The 20,915-nt window shown below is 50.2% G+C and overlaps 1 protein-coding gene across 7 annotated transcripts in view; it reads right to left on the bottom strand.

Moving 5' to 3' along the window:
* The window catches only part of WNK2 (WNK lysine deficient protein kinase 2), a 146,927-nt gene that overhangs the window by 25,826 nt on the left and 100,186 nt on the right, over nt 1-20,915 (bottom strand). For 3 of the 7 annotated variants that reach the window (XM_002689849.7, XM_005210446.5, XM_005210450.5), the window contains 7 exons: nt 12,718-13,541; nt 12,466-12,535; nt 10,535-10,617; nt 9,747-10,438; nt 8,306-8,520; nt 7,243-7,431; nt 6,417-6,515 (listed from right to left, as the gene is read on the bottom strand). In XM_002689849.7, coding sequence (XP_002689895.4) covers nt 6,417-6,515; nt 7,243-7,431; nt 8,306-8,520; nt 9,747-10,438; nt 10,535-10,617; nt 12,466-12,535; nt 12,718-13,541 — 2,172 coding nt within the window. The remainder of the gene's footprint in view (nt 1-6,416; nt 6,516-7,242; nt 7,432-8,305; nt 8,521-9,746; nt 10,439-10,534; nt 10,618-12,465; nt 12,536-12,717; nt 13,542-20,915) is intronic. The other 4 variants (XM_005210447.5, XM_005210448.5, XM_005210449.5 and 1 more) reach the window with 2 other exon arrangements.

Below are 20,915 nucleotides of genomic sequence, written 5' to 3'. Positions count from 1 at the left end.
AAAATAAAAAAAGCAAAGCACACTGCTTGGCTTTCAAATGTAAGGTTTTGGGGAGTCCTGCTGGTTGAGGCAGGATGCCCACTAAAAGTCAGCCAGGAGAGCTCTCAATGGAGCACAGCCTGGCCCTGCCTGGCATAAGGCTCATGGGCAGTTTTCCAAGTGCAAAAAGATACATTGTTTTGCAGATTTGAGGCCAATCCCAGATCTTGGGCTGCCCTGAACAGGCCAGTGGTGAGCGTGGAGGTGGAAATATGAGGAGCCCTGTCTACAGAGGCTGGAGGGAAGCTGACCCTCATTCTCAGTAACATGGCTGCCTCATTGGGTATTCCCTGTCCATGGGGCAGGGTGAGAGGCCTCCTTACCACACCATCACTAAGAGCTCCCAGACCCTGTACTCCCAGAGGCTACCTGTGCTAAGACAGATGGGCAGTGACTTTAGTGTTTGGCATTGACAATTAGTGCCCACCTGGAGGGCCGTTGAGCTGGCCAAAAGGGGCTGCCACACCCGGCTTACCCTGTGGCATTCCAGGCAGCCGAGCAGGCAAAGGTGGGATGGGCAAGGACGGCTCAGGTGCTCCCAAGGTCACTCAGCAAGGCACGCTAGCATGGAGGGTCTGTTTGTGCTCCTGCCCACGGCCCCTCCCCTGGAGCACGATTCCCTACACACCCCCAGTCTCCCAAGAGAGTGCCCACCACAGCACCATTCCCAGCCCCCTCACTACGGAAGGCAAGACACTGTTTCCTGTATTTGGGGACAGGGGCAAAGGCTTATTGGGGAAAAGCTGTACTCATTGGTTCAGAAACCTAGCACACACTGAGCTGCACTTATTTTGGTTCATCCTGTTGTGTTCACTGAGGCTGACTTGGTAAAAAGGGAGGTGATATTCAGTTGGGGTCTGTAATGAGAATAAAACAGAATTGGGCCAGGCAGGAGCAATCCAGACTGATTCTCAGTGGGAACTCTGAAAAGTTTTTGCTGCTCTGTGTCCTGAGATGGACCACAGCTAGAAGCACAAAGCCCTTTAGGGGTTCCAAGGTACAAAGGGAGGAGGGTCCTGGGCTCTGTGACTGTGCATGTGAACACAGATTTCCTAGTCAAGATCCTGGGGTTGTACTGTCCTCTGAACCACAGCAGTCCCCTACAGACGACCCTGGGACCTGGGACTAAGTACTCTGCCAGGTCCCTGCAGTCTAACCATAACAGGTTCTTTCAAAAGGCTGCTCTGTGCCTGCCTGGCAGCTCCTAGTGTTGCCAGAGCTCTGCATCCAGAGCTGTCTCCTATCACCCTCATGGGGAAGAGAACACACGAGCCAGCCATAGAAGCTGCCTGCTAGAGGGAGTCTGTACCTGCGATCAGCCTGAAATCAGGGCTCCAGACCGATCTTTCTGGTTACCCAGGCAGGGTCAAAGCCATCAGACACCAGGACACCGTGCTCAGAGCCAGAAAGCAATACCAACCCACACCCCCACTGGACACAGCCTAAGGGATGGAGCATAGCTCCTGGCCGTCCATGCCCTGGCTGAGCACGGGCCCTGAGGTGACCAGAGCCTGGTCAGCTCCCAGCCCTTAGGGTGGATCTTTAATACAAATAAACCAGATTTGTATCCCTCCACACAGGTCACACTGTCTGGCTCTACAAAACCACAGCTGAGCAGGCATCATGTGGCTAACCAGTCCACACTCACGCCAGAGCCCTGTCCATCTTCAAGTGGCCCCCTGAATCTCGTCCCCTGTGTCTGTTCCCTGTCCTGAGTCCTGTTCTAAACACACACCATGCAGACAGCCTCTGATGAACAAGTCCCTACCCAGCCCTGCTGAACCCACACTGTGCTAGTATATACATCGAGTTCCTGCCTACAGAGCAGGAAGGAACAAGGCAGCTGCAAGGAACATCAAGCTACAAGGGAGCAATGCAAGGGCAGCAGGCCTGCACAGAACCCACAAAGGGCCCACATGGGACACACCAGGGGCCCACCTGCGGCCCACAGGATACCTACATGGGACCCACACAGGCCTATGGGAAGCCAACATCAGGCGCACATGGGGAATAATGGTTTTCACCAGCCCCACCCCCTGGTTTCCCATGAAGAGAGAGTCCTCCCCATAGCACTTCCATCCTTAGCCAAGGCTTGGCAAAAGCCAGCTTAGCAACCCCAGAAATACTCCGAGAATCCTCCACATGGGCAGATGCTAGGGATCTGGGGCTTGGCAGCCTCTCCCAGCTACTGAGAAAACTGTTCTTCCCAGACTGCAAAGGAGCAACACGCTGGATGACCGAACATCTCATCCTGGTGCAGCTCGTGTCTGCAGGATCCCCCACAGCCAGGCCAGGAGTCTCAGGCATCGCCCAGGCCTGCATGCAACGAGGCCCCCCACCCCACTTGCCCCTACATTCACTTTGGCATGGAAACAGAGGCGGCTCCAGGTATGGATGGCCAGCCCTGTCAGGCACCCAACGCTGTTTAGACCCTTGGAGTGCCAGAAGGACACCTCAAATCCCAGGATACACGATGCAGGCAAACTGCTCAAGAGGCGGGCCAGGGCAGCCACTATCACATCTGCCCGGGCCAGGCCCTGCAGCCACTATCACACCTGCAGTTCATCAAGCTTCAAACACTAACGAAGTTCACAAGGAACTGGGGACAACAGCCTCAGTGCAGACCAGCCAGGGGCCTACCCGCTCCCCCCATGTCAAGAGGCGAGTCCACCGGTCAGCCCTGCACCTGAGAGCGGCATCACGTGCTCTCTTCCAGCACAGGAGACACACAAGACACAGAGACAAAACATCATCCTGGGGTCTCTGGAGCAAGCCACCTAGATCCGAGCACGGAGCTGAAACTTTTCTGGGAAGCATGAGCAGGGAGGAAGGGTGTGTCTCAGCTCTACCCTAGGGTGACTCCACCCTGAACTTCATTCCACTCGGTAGGCCCGAGTGGCACAGGGCCTACCCTTAGGACAGTTCATCCTGAATGCCCATAGTGTAGGCTGGGGCTTTGTGAGTCCCCACAGGGAGGGGCGAGAATAGTCCCAGGTGAGGGAAGAACCTGGGGGGCTGCACTGCAGCACCTAGCGGTCCCAGAGATAAACTGGCTACAGCGTGGACGACATCCGGCCTGCTGCTGATGGACATGTGAGAAAAGCACAGCAGACCTCACTGTTCGTGTGCACAAAGAAAGGCTTGGCCCTCGCCCGTCTCTGTTCTGATGAAGAGCGGGAGCGGGGGGGGGGGGCGGGCAGGGAGGATCGATGGGTCTGACCACAGCTTCTGACTAACAGGACACAACCACTTTCTGAACATGGCCTCACACCCCTGACTCCAAGCTTCCTTGAAGCCTCCACTGGCTGCAAGGAGGGCTCTGTGCCCAGAGCCTCACTCCCAAGTCTGCCCTTCCCTGAGTGCCAGCACGCCTACGGCTCTGAGGGCTGGCCTGTTCTGGTGCCCACCCTACGGCAGCACCCAGGCTTCACCCTCCTCTGGCTCTCTATCCTGGGCATGGCTGCTTCACCACCTCAAGTTACCTCCCCACCTCCTGAAGCTGCCTGCAGCTCCACCCCAGGTGCTTCCACCCATCTCCAACCCCTCTTATCTTCACGCTTCATGGAAGCTGGGACCTTCTTTGTGTACTTCAAAGCTTAACACAGGTTTTATTTTCCTAGAGTCCTGTCTCCTGTACAAACTGAAAACCTTCTCTTGGCTTTACCTCCTGCTCTGGGCTGGACCAGTTGCCCCCGGCAACCCCAGAGCCATGGCCTTCAGCACCCAAGCTCAAGCTCCCTCTGCCCTTGCAGCCAAACCAAAGTCCCCCTGCCTCTCAGCCTTCAGGGGCTGAAGCCAGCCCTAAATATTTCCCTCTGCTCTCTCACTGAGGCATGTGTTCAGCCTCTTCTCAGAGCACAAAGCTCTGTGGTCACCCAGAAACCGGCAGACTACAGGTCCAAGAGAAGCCCCTGCAGGGCTCAGCAAATGCCAGCGCACGTGGGACAGGATGGGGAGTCCTGGGGAATCCCACCCCATTAAGAGTGGCAGTGGCAGGGGCACAGGCTCAGCTGGAGGCTGCAGTGAGCGGGTCCAGGGCAGGAACCCACAGTACACCCTCCTGACCAGCAACCTCAGAGCATGTGGGGGCCACGATGTGGCCCAAAGACTAGGAGCTCAGTCATGCTGCTGCTCCTGCTAAGTTGCTTTAGTCATGTCCGACTCTGTGCGACCCCATAGACGGCAGCCCACCAGGCTTCCCTGTCCCTGGGATTCTCCAGGCAAGAACACTGGAGTGGGTTGCCATTTCCTTCTCCAATGCATGAAAAAGTGAAAAGTGAAAGAGAAGTTGCTCAGTCGTGTCTGACTCTTTGCGACCCCATGGACTGCAGCCTACCAGGCTCCTCTGTCCATGGGATTTTCCAGGCAAGAGTACTGGAGTGGGGTGCCATTGTCTTTTCCGAGCTTAGCCATGGTATGCCTAAAAGGGCCACTGTGTGAAAACAGGCAGAATTACTGGATTCATAGCATCAGAGGAAATAAAGCCTTATAGGCCAGCATGTACCACCACCTAAAATTAATCTACGTAGGCCAGCTCCCTGTTTGCCACCAAGCCTTATCACACACATTTCTTTCTTCCTAGCCACACACACAAGTAGTGTGGTTAGGGGAAGACATATTCTCATCCCTTAAAAACTGAAAGTGGTAAAGTGAAGAATTCTATCTGATCCTGATTCTTTGTCCCTATTGATTCTCAATTTTTTTTATCTTGAAACAATAATTAATAATGATATAAATGAAAACCCTTAAAAAAAGTAGAACCACCTGAGTAGAAAGGTAGCCTGGCAATGACCTCAGGGGCACATGGTACTCTTCACTCACATTTTTACCCCAAACGCCCTGCTCTACTCTGCTTCCCACACCTGGCTGGCCACCCTCAAGCAGTGATACACACACTTGTCCGACTAGGAGATGCCTGGAGATGCCTAGAGGTGCAGGTGCCCTCACCACAGCTTCCCAGGCGAGAGCCAGGCACACACAGGCAGAAGAAAGAGGATTAATGGGTGATGTGCGAGGTGAGCAGGGAGCCAGGATGCATGCAGGCCTCCCAGCCCCCTACCCAACTTGGCAACTAACCTGCAGACCCAGACACCTGAGCAGAAACGGGGGAAGGTGGGGGTGCTATTAGTAGACAAGGAGCACTGGGCAGTTCGCGAGCATTTCTACACAGTCTTATGCCTCTGACCTGTCCCTCCCGGGGAGGGTGCCAAAGTCACTCTGATGGGGATGGACACTGAACTCTGATGGATGCCTGCCATGGATGTGGCCTCAGATCCCAACAAACACAATGTATCTTTATTGTACCAGCAAAAGCCAGAGGCCCTAAACCAGCATGTACAATCCAATGGGTAAAAAGCTTAACACTTCTGTTGAAAAACAAAAACCTGAAAACCTCACAGCTTCTGAATCATTGGCCAATTGGCCTGAGGGATGAAAACGGTTTTGGACAGCCTGAGCAGATGTGCCATTCCTGGACATGGAGTCCCTGGGTGCTAGCAGTGTGTTCCAGGGAGGCAGATGATGACTGGGACTTGAGTTTTGATTTAGCAGAGCTTTGGGGAACTGAATAATTGACTTCATCTCTGAGGTCGGTGAGATGAGAGGGAAATACACCAAGTAAAGTGCTCCAGCTAGAGAGAAGGCCAGGAGGGGCCGGGCCCACACACAGGCACAGCAGGAGGCCTGGAATCATGTCTCTCAGGGTCAGAGATTCCTGACGTGACAAGAATGGAGGGGGCTGGGGCATCCTAGCTGGAGCACGTTCTCTCAGCATTTCCACATGCAGGGAGTGGGGCAGTGGGTTAACAGTACTGGATGTTGTGATACGGCCCTTGTACAGAAGTTACACCCTCCAGTGACCTTCTAGAACTGTCTCGGCTCGCTACATGCATGTCTTCAGAGTCCAGACACGTGTGAAACACACCATGCGTCTAGAGAAGGCCGGGGTTGTCTTTTTGTTGTCGCTGGAACTGGGGACAGCAGACGTGTAAATCTGCCACGATTGCAACAGAAATAAAACTACGTCCAACATAAAAAAAAGAAAAAAGAAAAAAAAACCAAAACACTAAACAAACAAGTGACGAAAGAAATGCAGAGCACCCCGGGGCCTGGGGCAGAGCGCCAGGGGCTGGGAGTGGGCAGACCACTGCACATGCTTTTGGTGTCCAGGCATGAGCCAGCCAAGAGCATGCACTGGCGCTTTCTGGGGCTAGAAGGGTGGGCATGGACGGGGTTCCATTTTTTGTATCAAGTACATGATTTCAATGGGGGTGGGGTAAGGTGTCCTACAAAATGTATGGAAGATAATGAAGACAGGGAGGGGCAGGGGAGAAACCAAGGGCCAGGAGGTGATAAAATACAAAAGAACAAATACAGACAGATGGACACAGACACGGGTCCACTGAGGAATCGAGCGCGAGGTTTGCTACTAGACTTATAGGTCACTCTCTCAGACGTTGGGTGGTAAACCGTCCAGCCTGCAAATGAATATAGAGGGAAGAAAACAAAGAGACAGGCATCAAGTACAGTCTCTGGGATTCCTCCTACACACCACCAGCCACATCAGCCTCTTCACTTAGCATCCACGGCTCCACCTAGCCCAGCCCAGAGGACCACAGCCACTGATCACATAATGGAAAGGAGGCAATGTTGGAGCGGAAGAGAAGCGGACCCCAGGAGAGCGTGCGGGGCAGGGTGGGGGTGGGCACCGGCAGCGGTCACCACGACTTCTCTGGAGAGAGATGGTGGGGGTGGAGCACCTCATCGCGTAGCTGCTGCATCCACGGCAGCGGTGACGAGCATTTCCTCCTCAAGGCCAATCTCCCAGCTCGAGAGCTGTGCCCTCGTCCCCCCAACTGGCCCTCCTGACGGAAGGACCCATGTTTAGTGGGGAGTGGGGGAGGGTGGGGGTGGGCCAGTGCCTGGGAACCGGCGCAGAGCACACAGCAGATGCCACATCTGACCTCTCAGTGGTCCTGGCGCCTTCCCCAGGCCGGCTCTTGCAAAGCACACCTCCCTCTGAGCCGCTTACAGCAAGACTTGATGATGGGCAGGCCATCCACTTTTCTCATTCAAAATCTACATCTAACGTTTCTTTTTCCTTAAGAGGCTGTCGGCAGCCTTGGCCGCAGCTCACGTCCCCTCTATGCCACACGGGCCCTATGAGGCTAGCACATGCTCGGAGACGGGCGAGCTGGGAATCACCTGGGCCGTGCGCTCCGCCTCCATCACTGGCCAAGCCGGAGCAGATGTCTGCAGACAGGGAGGCCCGCACGGAGCAAGGCTGCTGAGTCTGAACTGCCTTCCCACATGGGTCTGAAGCTGCTGTGGGCCCTGCCCCAGCTTGGGCAGGGTCCTTAGCAGGAGGGGCTCTGCTGCAGTCTGACAAGTGACCTGGGTTGGGGGGAGAAGGGGTGACAGGCACGATGAGGCACCACAGGACAGACCAGCCAGCTCAGGCCATGTCTATCCTCCCTGCTCTTTGCTGGGTGACCTTGGGGAAGCTGAGTCCCTACAGGCAATGGGTACTCTGCTGGATCACCCATGTGCAGTTGCCAGGAAGATCGAAGAAAATGACCACTGTTTCCACTGGTGCTAACCTACGTTGTGCAAACACTGTGAAAGGACCACGGCCCATCTGCAGATGTACACGTGGGCTCAAAGGGGACCTGTGGATTTCCTCACTCTCTGAAGTCTCGTGTTAGTTAGGAATTGATACGGAATTCATGTAATTTTGGGTAATCCTAGAAATTCTTGGGTGTGTATCCTGCAGGTTACCTGCAACATGGAGAGGGAAGGCTTAAGGTCAGCTCACTGCTGGCTTCCCACCTGATGCATTTGGGGCTTTCAGCTCACTGGGTCCCCACCCCAGAGTTGTGGGGGCTTGCGGTGTGTACTCTTAGTGCCTGGGCATTGTGGTTAAAGGCTGGGGAGCAAGGAGGGTCCCTATCATCCTCTCCCTCCCCCAAGGCAGCTCTCAACCCCCACTGTCAGGGGCTGACATACATCTGAGAAACGGGATCACAGGAAGCAGGCCCCAGCCCGGGCAGCACTCTGCAGGGAGGAGCACACTGCAACCCACAGGCAGCTGGGACTCCGGTTCTTCCCTCCTGGCAGGAGGGATGGAGGCCTTGGCTCTCTCGGGCCTGAAGACACTTCCTTGCTCCAATGAAAGGAGATTCAGGAAGTGCTCTTCCAAGGCCTAGTGCCTGCCTCCCATCTGCCCAGCTCCCACGTCTGAGGGTGGCTAGGAGGGCCCTGGGCCAACCTGTGCTGGAGGCCACGACTTTGAGCTGCTGCACCAGGGGGCTCAGCAACTTCCCCGCCTTCAGCTTGCTCTTGCTGGTCTTTCTCCGGCGGCCAATGGGTGGGGCCGTGTGGAAGAGGCCTAAGTTGGGGGGTAGCGGCTTGCCTAGGCGGCGGTACAGGGCCTCAATCTCCTGTTTCTGCTGACTTTGTAGCTCTGAGATCTCCTTCAGATGCCTGTAGGAGGGAAAGGAAGAGGGAAGCCAGGTGGGCATTCTGGTCATTTCCAACATGAGGCCCCTCCAGGAGAGCCCAGGACTGGTAGGATGGGTATGAGGAGTAGAGCCTGCAGGGTAGGCTGGGCAGACAGGGCATGTGCAGGGGACATAAGGGCATTTAAATGTCACCTTCTGTTTACACCTAAGCCAAATGGGAGTATCACTGAGACCTCTGGCATCAACTCACCCAACAACAGAACTGCATGGAGACCAGCCTAAAACATTCAAGTTTTTCAATATATCCAGACTTGTAACATTGCTGTTTTTTTTTGGGGGGGGGTGGTGGGGTGGACGGGGGGAGGATATGAACAGCTTCTCACGTTTATGCTTACAATACAAACCCTACTCATAAACATGGGTGAAGAGACAAATAATCAGGGCTCAGAACTGGAAGGCTGCCTTAGCTTATCAGGCAAAGAAGTGTTACTTCCTCCATGTGAGGGAACACAGCACAAGAGGCCTCTCAGAGGAGAGGAAGCCTGTACAAGCGAGTCTACAGAAAATGTTAGCCAGGGCCCTGGGGCTCCAGCTGTGCCCAGGAGAGCCTGCAGCGAAGGCTGACCCCACAGGCAACAGTATTCCTGAGAATAGAGCCAAGACGCCAGGTCACATGGGTGGGAAGCTGCTGTTAAGACTTGGGTGGAATCACTGGCTGTGGGCAAGGGCAGTTTCTAGAAAAGTCTAGGAAAGGGCTGGGTGGTCCCAGTTGGCCTTCCTCAGGGAGCATGCAGCTAAGGCTAGGGCCCTCTCTGCACAGCCAAGAGTAGAAGAGAGCACGGGCTTCTCCGGCCCATGTCTCCATTTCTGGGTCCCCTCCAAGAGCCCACAGCCACTCCTTCCCAAGGATTCCAGCCTCTCCCGACCTTAGTCACTAAAGTGTGGGGCCCTCTTGTCCTGAAGGAGACTTCATGGCTTAGCTGTATCTCAGTGACCCTGACCACAGCAGGAGCAGGTAAACTTGCAGGGGGAGAGAGCAAGCGCGATCAAGGCCTATGTGTGAGACTGAAGGAGGAGGGGAGGTGTGGGCCCCAGAGACCAGGGACCAGATCTGACGGCAGGGACACTGCCTCTGCCCTGTCACCCAGCCCAAGCAGCTCAAAGCACACTTGGCAGGACGTGGACTTCGGCTCCCGGACACTTCCCCTGACACCATAGCCCAGACCTGACCTGTTCCACAGAACCTACTTCTCCCGAAGACTCTGCAGCTCTTTCCTGATATCAGCATCCTCAATCTCTGAGTCGTTGTCACTGCTGATGTAGGATGACTGGGAGTGGAAGGAGGTCACGCTGATGGTGGGGACCTTCACACCCATCCTGCTGGGTGTCTCCAGGCATGGGGAGCCAGCCCGAGAGGACCTCTGCAGGAAGGCAGCGGCCTTCTTCACAAAGTCACTGGCCACACCACCACTGCTGCTGGGCAGGGAGGCATGCTTCTGCACAGAAGGCCTCCTGCGAGGGGACTCATCCCCAGAGTCACTGGACAAAGGCTCTTCCATGCCGACCTCGATGGAGGAGGCCGTCTGTGCCCGCCGCACAGCCAGCTTCATGTCTGGGCTGCAGGGAGCCTCGTCCAGGTAAACGTCAGGTGGGGCTGAGTACCGCAGGCTATTGGGGGAGGCCAGAGTCCACTCATCCTGGGTGCTGACCACTGAGAACCGGCCCACGGTTTTGGCTGGCGAGCTGCCATCCTGCTGCCCTGGCCACTTCAGAGGGGATCCTGATACCAGAGTGCTGTGTGGCTGGGGTTGGCTGTCCTGGCCACCCTCAATCAACATCCCCAGGCAGCTCTGCATGGACTCAGCCAAGGTTTCCCCAGGGACCCTGCTGGTCCGGTCTGTGGGCTCCAGATGGGCAGGGATGGCAGAAGCAGGGACATCCTTGGGAAACAGTGGAAAGGAAAAGATTCCACGCAAACACCATCAGAGAGCAAGCCCGCCAACCCACTGAGCATCTCACTGGAGAAAACTTCTTACCTGGGGGGCACGGGGTGCTGTGCGCGAATCTGAGGCCACTTGTGCTCCCTCACGGCCAAGTGTGTGGCTCAAAGATGATTCAGCTGTAGGAACGTTAAAACCGTTACTCAGGCTGGTGCAGAGAACAAAGGCAGGAATGACCCAAAAGCAGCCATCCAGAAGAGAAAGGGAGTGGCAGTGAGAAGCGGCGTGTGCAGCTGGAAAACAGAAACTACTGACATCCTAACCCCATCACTTCACAGGAGATGCCCTGTGATTCAGAAAAGGGGGGGGACATCAGCCCAATCCTACTCAGATCCCTGAAGACCCCTGCTCCAGACCCCCAGGCACAGCCAGGCCTTCCACGCACCTGATGACCATCGCCTGCCTTACCTGTCCTCTCTATACCCCTGATGTGCCCTGTCTCACCTGACAGCATCGCCTTCTCTCTCCCTGACATGTTCTGATGATAAAAGGGTCTTACGAGGTCCAGGAAGATCAGAACAATCAGGGTGACTCCTAATCCTGCTGCTCCAAAGTCTGTGGAAGGTCCCTGTCATCTGAGACTGTCTCATTTCCCCATCTACAGATGAGACATTTGACCAGCCTTCCCGGGTTGCTGTGAAGAGTAAACAACAGAAGCAGAAGGAGCTGATGTGTGGAAGCCTGGCCTGAGTTGGGACCTGCACATAGCAAAGAAAACCAGAGCTGTGTGTGAGCCTGAGCTGAACTGACATGCTGCCGTGCGCAGGGGATTGGGAGAGGCATGACAGGGGCTGAAAGAGCCTCCAGCCAGGCTGGGGGGCTGCCCCCACACAGATTCCTGAAAAGACCCAGATTCATCTGTCATGCAACCCCAACTCTAGGCAATACACAATACTCCTCCCTACACGACTATGGTGAAGATCATCCAGTCTTGCTTTGCACACCTCTGGGGACAGGAGGCTCATTACCAACTGCACTCTATTTCTGATCAGCTCTGAAAAATTGACTTTTTCCAAACTAGAATCTATCTCTTAGAGTTTCCCTGTCAGTTTCATACTCTGGAAGGCTCCGGCACTTGAAGGCACTGATGCTGCAGAAGGCAGCTGCCCATGGTACACAACTCACAGAAAGAAGGCAGAAGGAGATGGAGAGGGCACTCAGGTACAATCTCTCACCTTCTCCCTTGCCCAGCCCACACCTGCTTCATCCCATGATCCTTATCTTCCCCAGGTAAACATCATATGTTACGGCTTCTGACTCCAATCCCAGAAGCCCCACCCCTCTAAAGTGTGGCATCTATAAGAATGCAGTGTCCTGGGGTCCAGCCACAGAATCCAACGGTCCACGCCCCTTGTTCTGTGATCTGGGAGGACTGTTCTTGCCACTGATACACACCCATGGTCCCATTACAAGGTCAGCTGGATCCTTATCTTGCCCATCTCCCAAGAAATTCCAGGCCAAGAAAGAACCAACACCTTAGATCAGACCAACTCCCTTGTGCTAAAACATATGTGTTCAGGTAGTGAAATGAGAACTACAGCAAGAATTCCTGCAGAGATGCACAATACTCAGGAACCACAGAAGAAATCCTGTTTCAGAATTTCACAGATGGCTCTAGCCTGGCAGCTTCCACAGACCTGCTGGAACTCCCCAGCCCCAGCCCTGCATTCTGTCCAAAATAACCACAGTCACCTTATAACCTCCTATAGAAATAGGAGCTAGGGGTATCCACCAGAATATACTGAGAGCACTGGGGAGCCAGACAGGCCCTGTTAAGATCCTAATGCCCAGTCAATAGGGCTTTCACCCATTTCCACAGAGGGCCTTCTCTTGGAGTGTGAACACATGGTTTGTGCTAGAACTGCTTCTGCCACATCTGGGTCCCACTCAGGATGCTGTGGGGATGAAGGGTAGAGAAGCAGAATGTTTCAAAGTAAGGAAGGCTGGTAACACCTATGGCTTGTTACCTGTCACTGACAAGGACACGGACTGCTCCAGTGTGACCTCTAATCCAGGGGCCACTTCTGACTTTTCCAACTGAAGAAAGAAACACAAAGAAAGAGCTATGAGCCTTACTTGCTAACATCTCTGTAGCAAAACTGCAAATCCTCCCCTCCAGTTCAAAGGATGGATTCCTCCTCCCTAGGCAACTTGAGCAAAACACGCGTGGGTGGGTCAGACATGAATTGCCTGGAGACAGTGCCTTGGGCAGTACTCACCGCAGGTTGGGGCAGCAGGCCCAGACTGCCCCCGGAGGCCTCTGTACGGGGCTCATCCCCTCTTGGGGGTTCCAGGGTGAAGTCTCGGTCACCTGCCTCTACAGGGGTCCCGGCGGAGGCTGAGGAGGTGGGCACGTGCTCCTGGTAGAGCAGAGTCCTCAGCTTCTCGTCCAGGCTCTTGATGGTGCTGTCCACAAAGCCCACCCTTGGGGGCGGCCCTTCTCCATCTGACTCCAAGGTTGAAGGCGGCTGAGGTGGGGCAGTGGGTGCCAGCGGGGGACTGGGGAGCTGGGGAGTGGCCAGACTGATTGCTCCCACCACAGTGGGGAGTGGGGGAAGGGGCTGGCTCACAGTGGGCTGAGAGGCCCCGCCAGGGGCACCAGATGTGGGGGCCAAAGCTGACAGGGGCTCCCCCTTGGTGATGGGCTCTCTGGCTAAGGCAGGATCCCCCAGACCCATGGGGTGAAGGGGGGCCTCCAAAGGTGGGGCACAAGGCCCTCGGCCCATGCCAGGGGACTGTGCAGCAAGCTGAGCATCAAGAGTTTCCATTAATGGCCAGGGAGTCTTATGCTCACTGGCTGGCCCCTGAGGGGTTCCTGGTCCCCCTGCCTGCATGGCAGGCCCCGTTGCTGGCTCCAGCTTAGGACTGGCAGCTGGTGGGGCCATGTCTTGGGACAGAGCAGTCACGGGAGGGGATGATGGCACCAAAGGGGCTGGTGCACCACCAGGAAGGTCCCTGGGGCCTGCTTGGCTCAGAAGCTGCAGATCAGTTGAGAAGCTGGGTTTCTCCTTGGAGGATAGCTGGTCTTTAGAGGGTGCTGAATCTAGAACAAATAGGAAAAATGCCTCTATACTAACCTATTCTGGTCCTATTCACCTGGCACTTTGCTAGCTAAAAAGATGCCTTCTTTGGGCTGGTAGTGCTCTATATACCAGTCCTCTTCTCCTTTTCTCCAACATGCCAACTTCATGCATGTGTTAGCTCCAGCCCGAGGCTCCTTGCACATATCTTCCTGTGACCCTGCTTCCCACCTCAGGTTGTGTTCCAGAAGTGTCCCATTCAGCCGCACTAGCACATCCCATCTTCCTTCTGATTTTTCTGTAGCACTTAGCCATTGGGCATAACCTATCCCTGTCTGTCGACTGTCTTTCCATGCCCCCATGTGCCAGGCGAGCTCCATAAAAACAGCTTTTATGACCCTTGCACTGGCCCATTCCACAAAACTGTAAAATGAAATTATAAAGTCTTAAGTAGCAAGCAGTACACATTCCCCTGCCCTGGAGAGGACAGTAACTTCTGATGAGCCAGACACCATGCTCTGTAAGATCAGAAGCTCGGACCAGAGAGAGGAGATCAAGATGAAGGAGTAGAAAGACAACAGGTTCATCACCCTCTGTGAACACATCAAAAATACATCACAGGTGGAACAATTCTCACTAAAATCAAACTGAAGACTGGCAGGAAGCCTTTTGTACAATCAAGGCTGTAAAGATCCACACTGAATCAGGTAGAAAGTGATCAGGTCAGAACTGATGGCCCTAGAAGGGGACACAGAGGTAAAGGGGGATTACATGGGCTTGGAGATCCTCCCTGAGGAGTGAGTGGTAAGAACCACACATTAGACATCCCATCCTGGGGTCTGACACCGAGAAGATGAGTCCCCTTGGTTGATTTGAAAACTAGTGGGACTAACAGGAGGGCTGTAGGAAACCTAGAATTTGCTCGTGAAGAGTGTGAATACTCTTTGTTTACTCCTAGGAGCAAAACAGAGGAAGCAGACTGAAAGTGCCTGGGACTCTGGTCAGTCTCCTGCAACTGATTCAAGGCATGCCCTAGACCACACTGAGCACGCACTCCAGCACCATGAGCTTCAGCACGGCTTCCCACTAGGTCAAAGGCTGCTATGGTGGAGGATAGTGTGCATCTGTGGGAGACAGAGCAGGCTCTTACCCAGCTCTGCATCTGGTCGGGGCTGGGGTGGGACAGCCATTACTGGTGTTCACAGAAGCGGCAGATCAGGACAGACTGGCGCTCTGAATGGTGTGTAGGCACAGTACAAGCATACACACTGGCCTATACCAGGTACCACTCAGATCCTCTTGCTCTAGTACAGATCTCCGCTGGAGCAAACATTTCATTGTCAGGAGAGTGGGGAGCACACACTCACAGGGAAAGGAGGCAGCTTGAACTCCACCCTCAGGGATTCTGCTCTAGACTTTGGGACCAGACCCCACCCTTGATAGGGCTGTGATGACCAATGAGCATACAAGAAGCCCCAGATCATACCTGGCTCTGCCTCTAGCCTCTCCATCTCCAATCCTACCTACCATCAAGGTGATACCAGCCCACACACTCTGGGAAAAGATATGACCCTGCTTACTTCAGACCCAGCTCTCCCACCAAAGCCACTGGGCAGAGACAGACTGAACAGAGATGCTCCCATACAAGTACAGTTCTTTAAGACCAAGACAGGTAACTGTTTCACCTAATTTCATAGAGAAAACAGATGTTAAGCAAAATGAGAAGACAGAGGGATTTCTTTTATATGAAAAAAGGAGAAAACCCCCTGAAAAAATAAAGAATAAAATGGATAAATAATTTACCAGAAAGAGTTCAAAGCATTAGTAAAAGAATGCTTAATGAACTAAGGAAGATAATAGATGAACACAGTGAAAATTTTAACAAAGAAGTAGAAAATACCAAAAATAAAGTCATCAAATACAACAACTGAAATGAAAAAACACCAGAAAGATTTAACAGCAGACTAAGTGATACAGAAGAATGCCTAAGAGAGCTAGAAGACAGAATAATGGAAACCACCCAATCTGAACAGAAAAAGAATATTAAAAAATTAGAACAAGTTAAGGGACCTCTAGGACAATATCACGGAGAAGGCGATGGCACCCCATTCCAGTACTCTTGCCTGGAAAATCCCATGGATGGAGGAGCCTGGTAGGCTGCAGTCCATGGGGTCGCACAGAGTCGGACACGACTGAAGCGACTTAGCAGCAGCAGCAGGACAATATCAAGCATACTAACATTTGCATTATTGAGGTTCCAAAGGAGAAAAGGGTAAAAAAATGTATTTGATGAAACTATGACTGAAAACTCTCTGAACCTGAAGAAAAATAGATATCCATGTATGGTAAACATAGTGTCCCAAACTGACAGAGACATATACACCAAGACCTACCATAATTAAAATGGTAAATGTTAAAGACAAAGAGAGAATCTGAAGGCAGCAAGAGAACAACAGAGAGTAACATATAAAGAAACATCCATAAGTCCATCAGCTGATTTTTCTGCAGAAACTTTACAACCACAAGGGAATGGCATGACATACCGATAGCGCTAAAAAGGAAAAATCTAAAACTTAGGATAATCTACCCAACAAGATTATCATTCAGAATTAAGAGACAGCTAAAGAACTTCTCAGATAAGGAAAAACTAAAAGTTTATAATATTTAACCCAACTTTAAAGGAAGTCTTAGCCTTCTCCAAGTGGAAAAAAAAGGGTACAACAAAATGAAAGAATTTATAGGACGGGAAAATCCCACCAGTAAAGGAAAATACACAGTATATACAGCAAAGACTGTGGATCAAATGCTTATATAAGATTAAAAGACAAAAATTAGAAAGTCGACTATAACTACAACAAACAGTTAAGGGATACACATGGAGATGTAAAATATGACATAAAAAAACACAAACTATGGTGACTCCTCTGGGGGTCCAGTGGCTAAGATTCCATGCTTCCACTGCAGGAGGCACAGGTTCAATCCCTGGTTTGGGGAAATAAGATCCTGCATGCTGTGTGGCACAGCCAGAAAACAAAAACAAAACAAAACACCCACAAAATGTGGGGGAGACGAGTAAAATAATGGAGACTTTTTTAGAATGTGCTTGAACTTAAATGACTTAAATGACCAGATTAAAATAAATAGATATTTAAGTCAACATATATGAACCCCAAGGCAACCACAAATCAGAATCCTACAGTAGACACACAAAAATAGGGAGAAAGTAACACAAGCATACCACTAAACAAAATAATCAAACCACAAAGAAAGAAACTAAAAGACCATGAAAAGAACACAGAATGAAAAAATAACCCAGAAAACAAGTAACAAAATAGCAATATATACATACCTATATATAATCACTTTAAGTGTTAATGGGGTTCAATCCCGGGGTTGGGAAGATCCCCTGGAGAAGGAAATGGCAACCCACTCCAGTATCCTTGCCTGGAAAATCTCATGGACAGAGGAGCCTGGTGGGCTGCAGTCCATGGGGTCACAAAGAGTCAGGCACGACTGAGCGACTAACACTAACTAACTAACTAAATGTCAATGGACTAAATGTTCTGATCAAAAGACATAGAGGAGATGATTGGATAAAAAAACAAGACCCATCTATGTTCAAGAGTCTCTCTTTAGAGTTAAAAATACACAGACTAAAAGTGAGGGGATGGAAGGAGATATTTCACGGAAATGAAAATGACAAGAAAGCTGGTAGCAATACTCATATCTTACAAAATAGACTTTAGGAGAAAGTCTATAAATAAGACAAAGAAGGCCATTATATACTGATAGTGATCAATACAAGAAGAGAATATAACATTCATTAATATATATGCACCTAATATTGACTACACTAAAGCCTTTGTGTGGCTCACAACAAACTGTGGAAAATTCTTAAGGAGACACGAATATGAGACCACCTTACCAGTCTCCTGAGAAAACTGTATACAAGTCGAGAAGCAACAGTTAGAACTGGACATGGAACAACTGACTGGTTCCCAATTGGGAAAGGAGTATATTGTCACCCTGTTTATTTAACTTCTATACAGAGTGCATCATGTGAAATGTCAGGCTGGATGAATTACAAAAACTGAATCAAGATTGATAGGAAGAATATCAACAACCTCAGATATGCAGATGATACCACTCTAAGGGCAGAAAGTGAAGAGGAACTAAAGAGCCTCTTGATAAGGGTGAAAGAGGAGAGTGAAAAAGCTGGCTTAAAAGTCAACACTTAAAAAACTAAAATACCAGGTCCCATCTAGTCCCATCACTTCATGGCAAATAGAAGGGGAAAAATGGAAATGGTGGCAGATTTTATCTTCTTGGGCTCCAAAATCAGTGTGGACAATGACTACAAGCCATGAAATTAAAAGATGCTTGCTCCTTGGAAGAAAAGCTACAACAAACCTAGACAGCATATTAAAAGCAGAGACATCACTTTGCCAACAAATGTCTGTATAGTCAAAGCTATGGTTTTCCCAGTAGTCATGTGTTGAAGTGACCATAAAAAAGGCTAAGTGTGAAGAACTGAAGCTTTCAAACTATGGTGCTGGAGAAGACTGCTGAGAGTCCCCTGGACAGCAGGGAGATCAAACTAGTCAATCCTAAAGGAAATCATCCCTGAATATTCATTGGAAGGACTGTTGCTGCAGCTCCAATACTTTGGCCACCTGATGCAAAGAGCTGACTCACTGGAAAAGATCCTGATGCTGAAGACAAAAGAAGGGAGTGGCAGAGGACAAAATTGTTAGATAGCATCACCAACTCGTTGGACATGAATTGAACAAACTCTTGGAGATGGGAGAAGACAGAGGAGCCTACACTCCATGGGGTCACAAAGAGTCAGACATGACTTAGCAACCGAACAAAAACAAATGCAGGTGCACCTGAATCTGGAAAGTAAATATTAATGGTCAGAAAAAGGAAAAATTGACAATAGAATAAGAATAGAAGATTATAACACCTCACTTATATCAAGGGAGAAATCATACAGACAGAAAACCAATAAGGAAACAGTGGTCTTAACATTAGACCAGTTGGACTTATTATATACTTTACTAGCATGTGAGATGAGTGCAACTGTGCGGTAGTTTGAGCATTCTTTGGCATTGCCTTTCTTTGGGATTGGAATGAAAACTGACCTTTTCCAGTCCTGTGGCCACTGATGAGTTTCCCAAATTTGCTGGCATATTGAGTGCAGCACTTTCACAGCATCATCTTTCAGGATTTGAAATAGCTCAACTGGAATTGCATCACCTCCACTAGCTTTGTTCATAGTGATGCTTTCTAAGGCCGACTTGACTTCACATTCCAAGATGTCTGGCTCTAGGTCAGTGATCACACCATCGTGATTATCTGAGACATGAAGATCTTTTTTGTACAGTTCTTCTGTGTATTCTTGCCACCTCTTCTTGATATCTTCTGCTTCTGTTAGGTCCATACCATTTCTGTCCTTTATTGAGCCCATCTTTACATGAAATGTTCCCTTGGTATTTCTAATTTTCTTGAAGAGATCTCTAGTCTTTCCCATTCTGTTGTTTTCCTCTATTTCTTTGCATTGATCGCTGAGGAAGGCTTTCTTATCTCTTCTTGCTATTCTTTGGAACTCTGCATTCAGATATTTATATCTTTCCTTTTCTCCTTTGCTTTTCACTTCTCTTCTTTTCATAGATATTTGTAAGGCCTCCCCAGACAGCCATTTTGCTTTTTTGCATTTCTTTTCCATGGGGTTGGTCTTGATCCCTGTCTCCTGTACAATGTCACGAACCTCATTCCATAGTTCATCAGGCACTGTATCTATCAAATCTAGGCCCTTAAATCTATTTCTCACTTCCACGGGCTCCAAAATCACTGTAGATGGTGACTGCAGCCATGAAATTAAAAGATGCTTACTCCTTGGAAGGAAAGTTATGTCCAACCTAGATAGCATATTCAAAAGCAGAGACATTACTTTGCCAACAAAGGTTCGTCTACTCAAAGCTATGGTTTTTCCTGTGGTCATGTATGGATGTGAGAGTTGGACTGGGAAGAAGGCTGAGTGCCAAAGAATTGATGCTTTTGAACTGTGGTGGTGGAGAAGACTCTTGAGAGTCCCTTGGACTGCAAGGACATCCAACCAGTCCACTCTGAAGGAGATCAGCCCTGGGATTTCTTTGGAAGGAATGATGCTAAAGCTGAAACTCCAGTACTTTGGCCCTCATGCGAAGAGTTGACTCATTGGAAAAGACTCTGATGCTGTGAGGGATTGGGGGCAGGAGGAGAAGGGGACGACAGAGGATGAGATGGCTGGATGGAATCAGTGACTCGATGCACATGACTTTGGGTGAACTCCGGGAGTTGGTGATGGACAGGGAGGCCTGGCATGCTGCGATTCATGGGGTCACAAAGAGTCGGACATTACTGAGTGACTGAAATGAACTGAACTGAACTGAACTGAAGACATTCCATCTAAAAACAGCAGAATGTACATTCTCTTCAAGGGCATGTGGAACCTTCTCCAGGACAGATCACATGCTAGGCCACAAAACAAGTCTCAACAAATTTAGAGGACAGAAATTACATCAAGCATTTTTTCTGACAATAATAATATGAAACTTGGGCTTCCTGGTGGCTTAGAGAGTAAAGAATCTGCGTGCAATGCAGGAGACCTGGGTTTGATCCCTGGGTTGGGAAAATCCCTTGGAGAGGGAATGACTACCCACTCCAGTATTCTTGCCTGGAGAATTATATGCATAGAGGAGCCTGGTAGGCTATAGTCCATCTGGTTGCAAAGAGTCGAACATGACTGAGCAACTAATACTTTCACTTTTTCACTTTCCATTTTTGGGACTTATTACAGGAAGAAAAATGGGGAAAAAAACAAAAATATGAAGACTAAATAGTAGGACATTATAAAAACAATGGGTCAATGAAGAAATCAAAGAGGTTATCAGAAAACATTTGGAGAATTGAAAATAAAAGTACAACTTTCCAAAATCATGTGACACAGAAAAGGGAAGTTCTAAGAGGGAAGCAATAAAGGCCTACCTCAAAAAGGAAGAAAAATCTCAAATAAACAACATTGGTTACTGTCTAAAGGAATCAAATAACAAAGCCCAAAGTCAGCAGAAGAAAAGAAATAATTAAGATCAGAGAAGAATAAAATAGAGACAAAAAAAAAAAAAAAACCCTCAACAATATGATAATCAATGAAAACAAGACCTAGTGTTTTTTGCCTTTTTTTTTTTTTTTAGGATAAAATTGATGTCTTTATCGAGGCTCATTAGGAAAAAAAGAGAGGACTCCAAATAAGAAATGAAAGAAGAAATAATAAAACCAATATCAAAGAGATACAAACAATCACACAGCAACAAATTGGACAGCCTAGAATAAATGGATAAAAACCCTAGAAACAC

Source organism: Bos taurus, chromosome 8, assembly GCF_002263795.3.
Source record: "Bos taurus isolate L1 Dominette 01449 registration number 42190680 breed Hereford chromosome 8, ARS-UCD2.0, whole genome shotgun sequence".
Classification (NCBI taxonomy): domain Eukaryota; kingdom Metazoa; phylum Chordata; class Mammalia; order Artiodactyla; family Bovidae; genus Bos; species Bos taurus.
The sequence above is the reverse complement of the archived record's forward strand: the minus strand, read 5'-3'. Positions and strand labels throughout refer to the sequence as shown.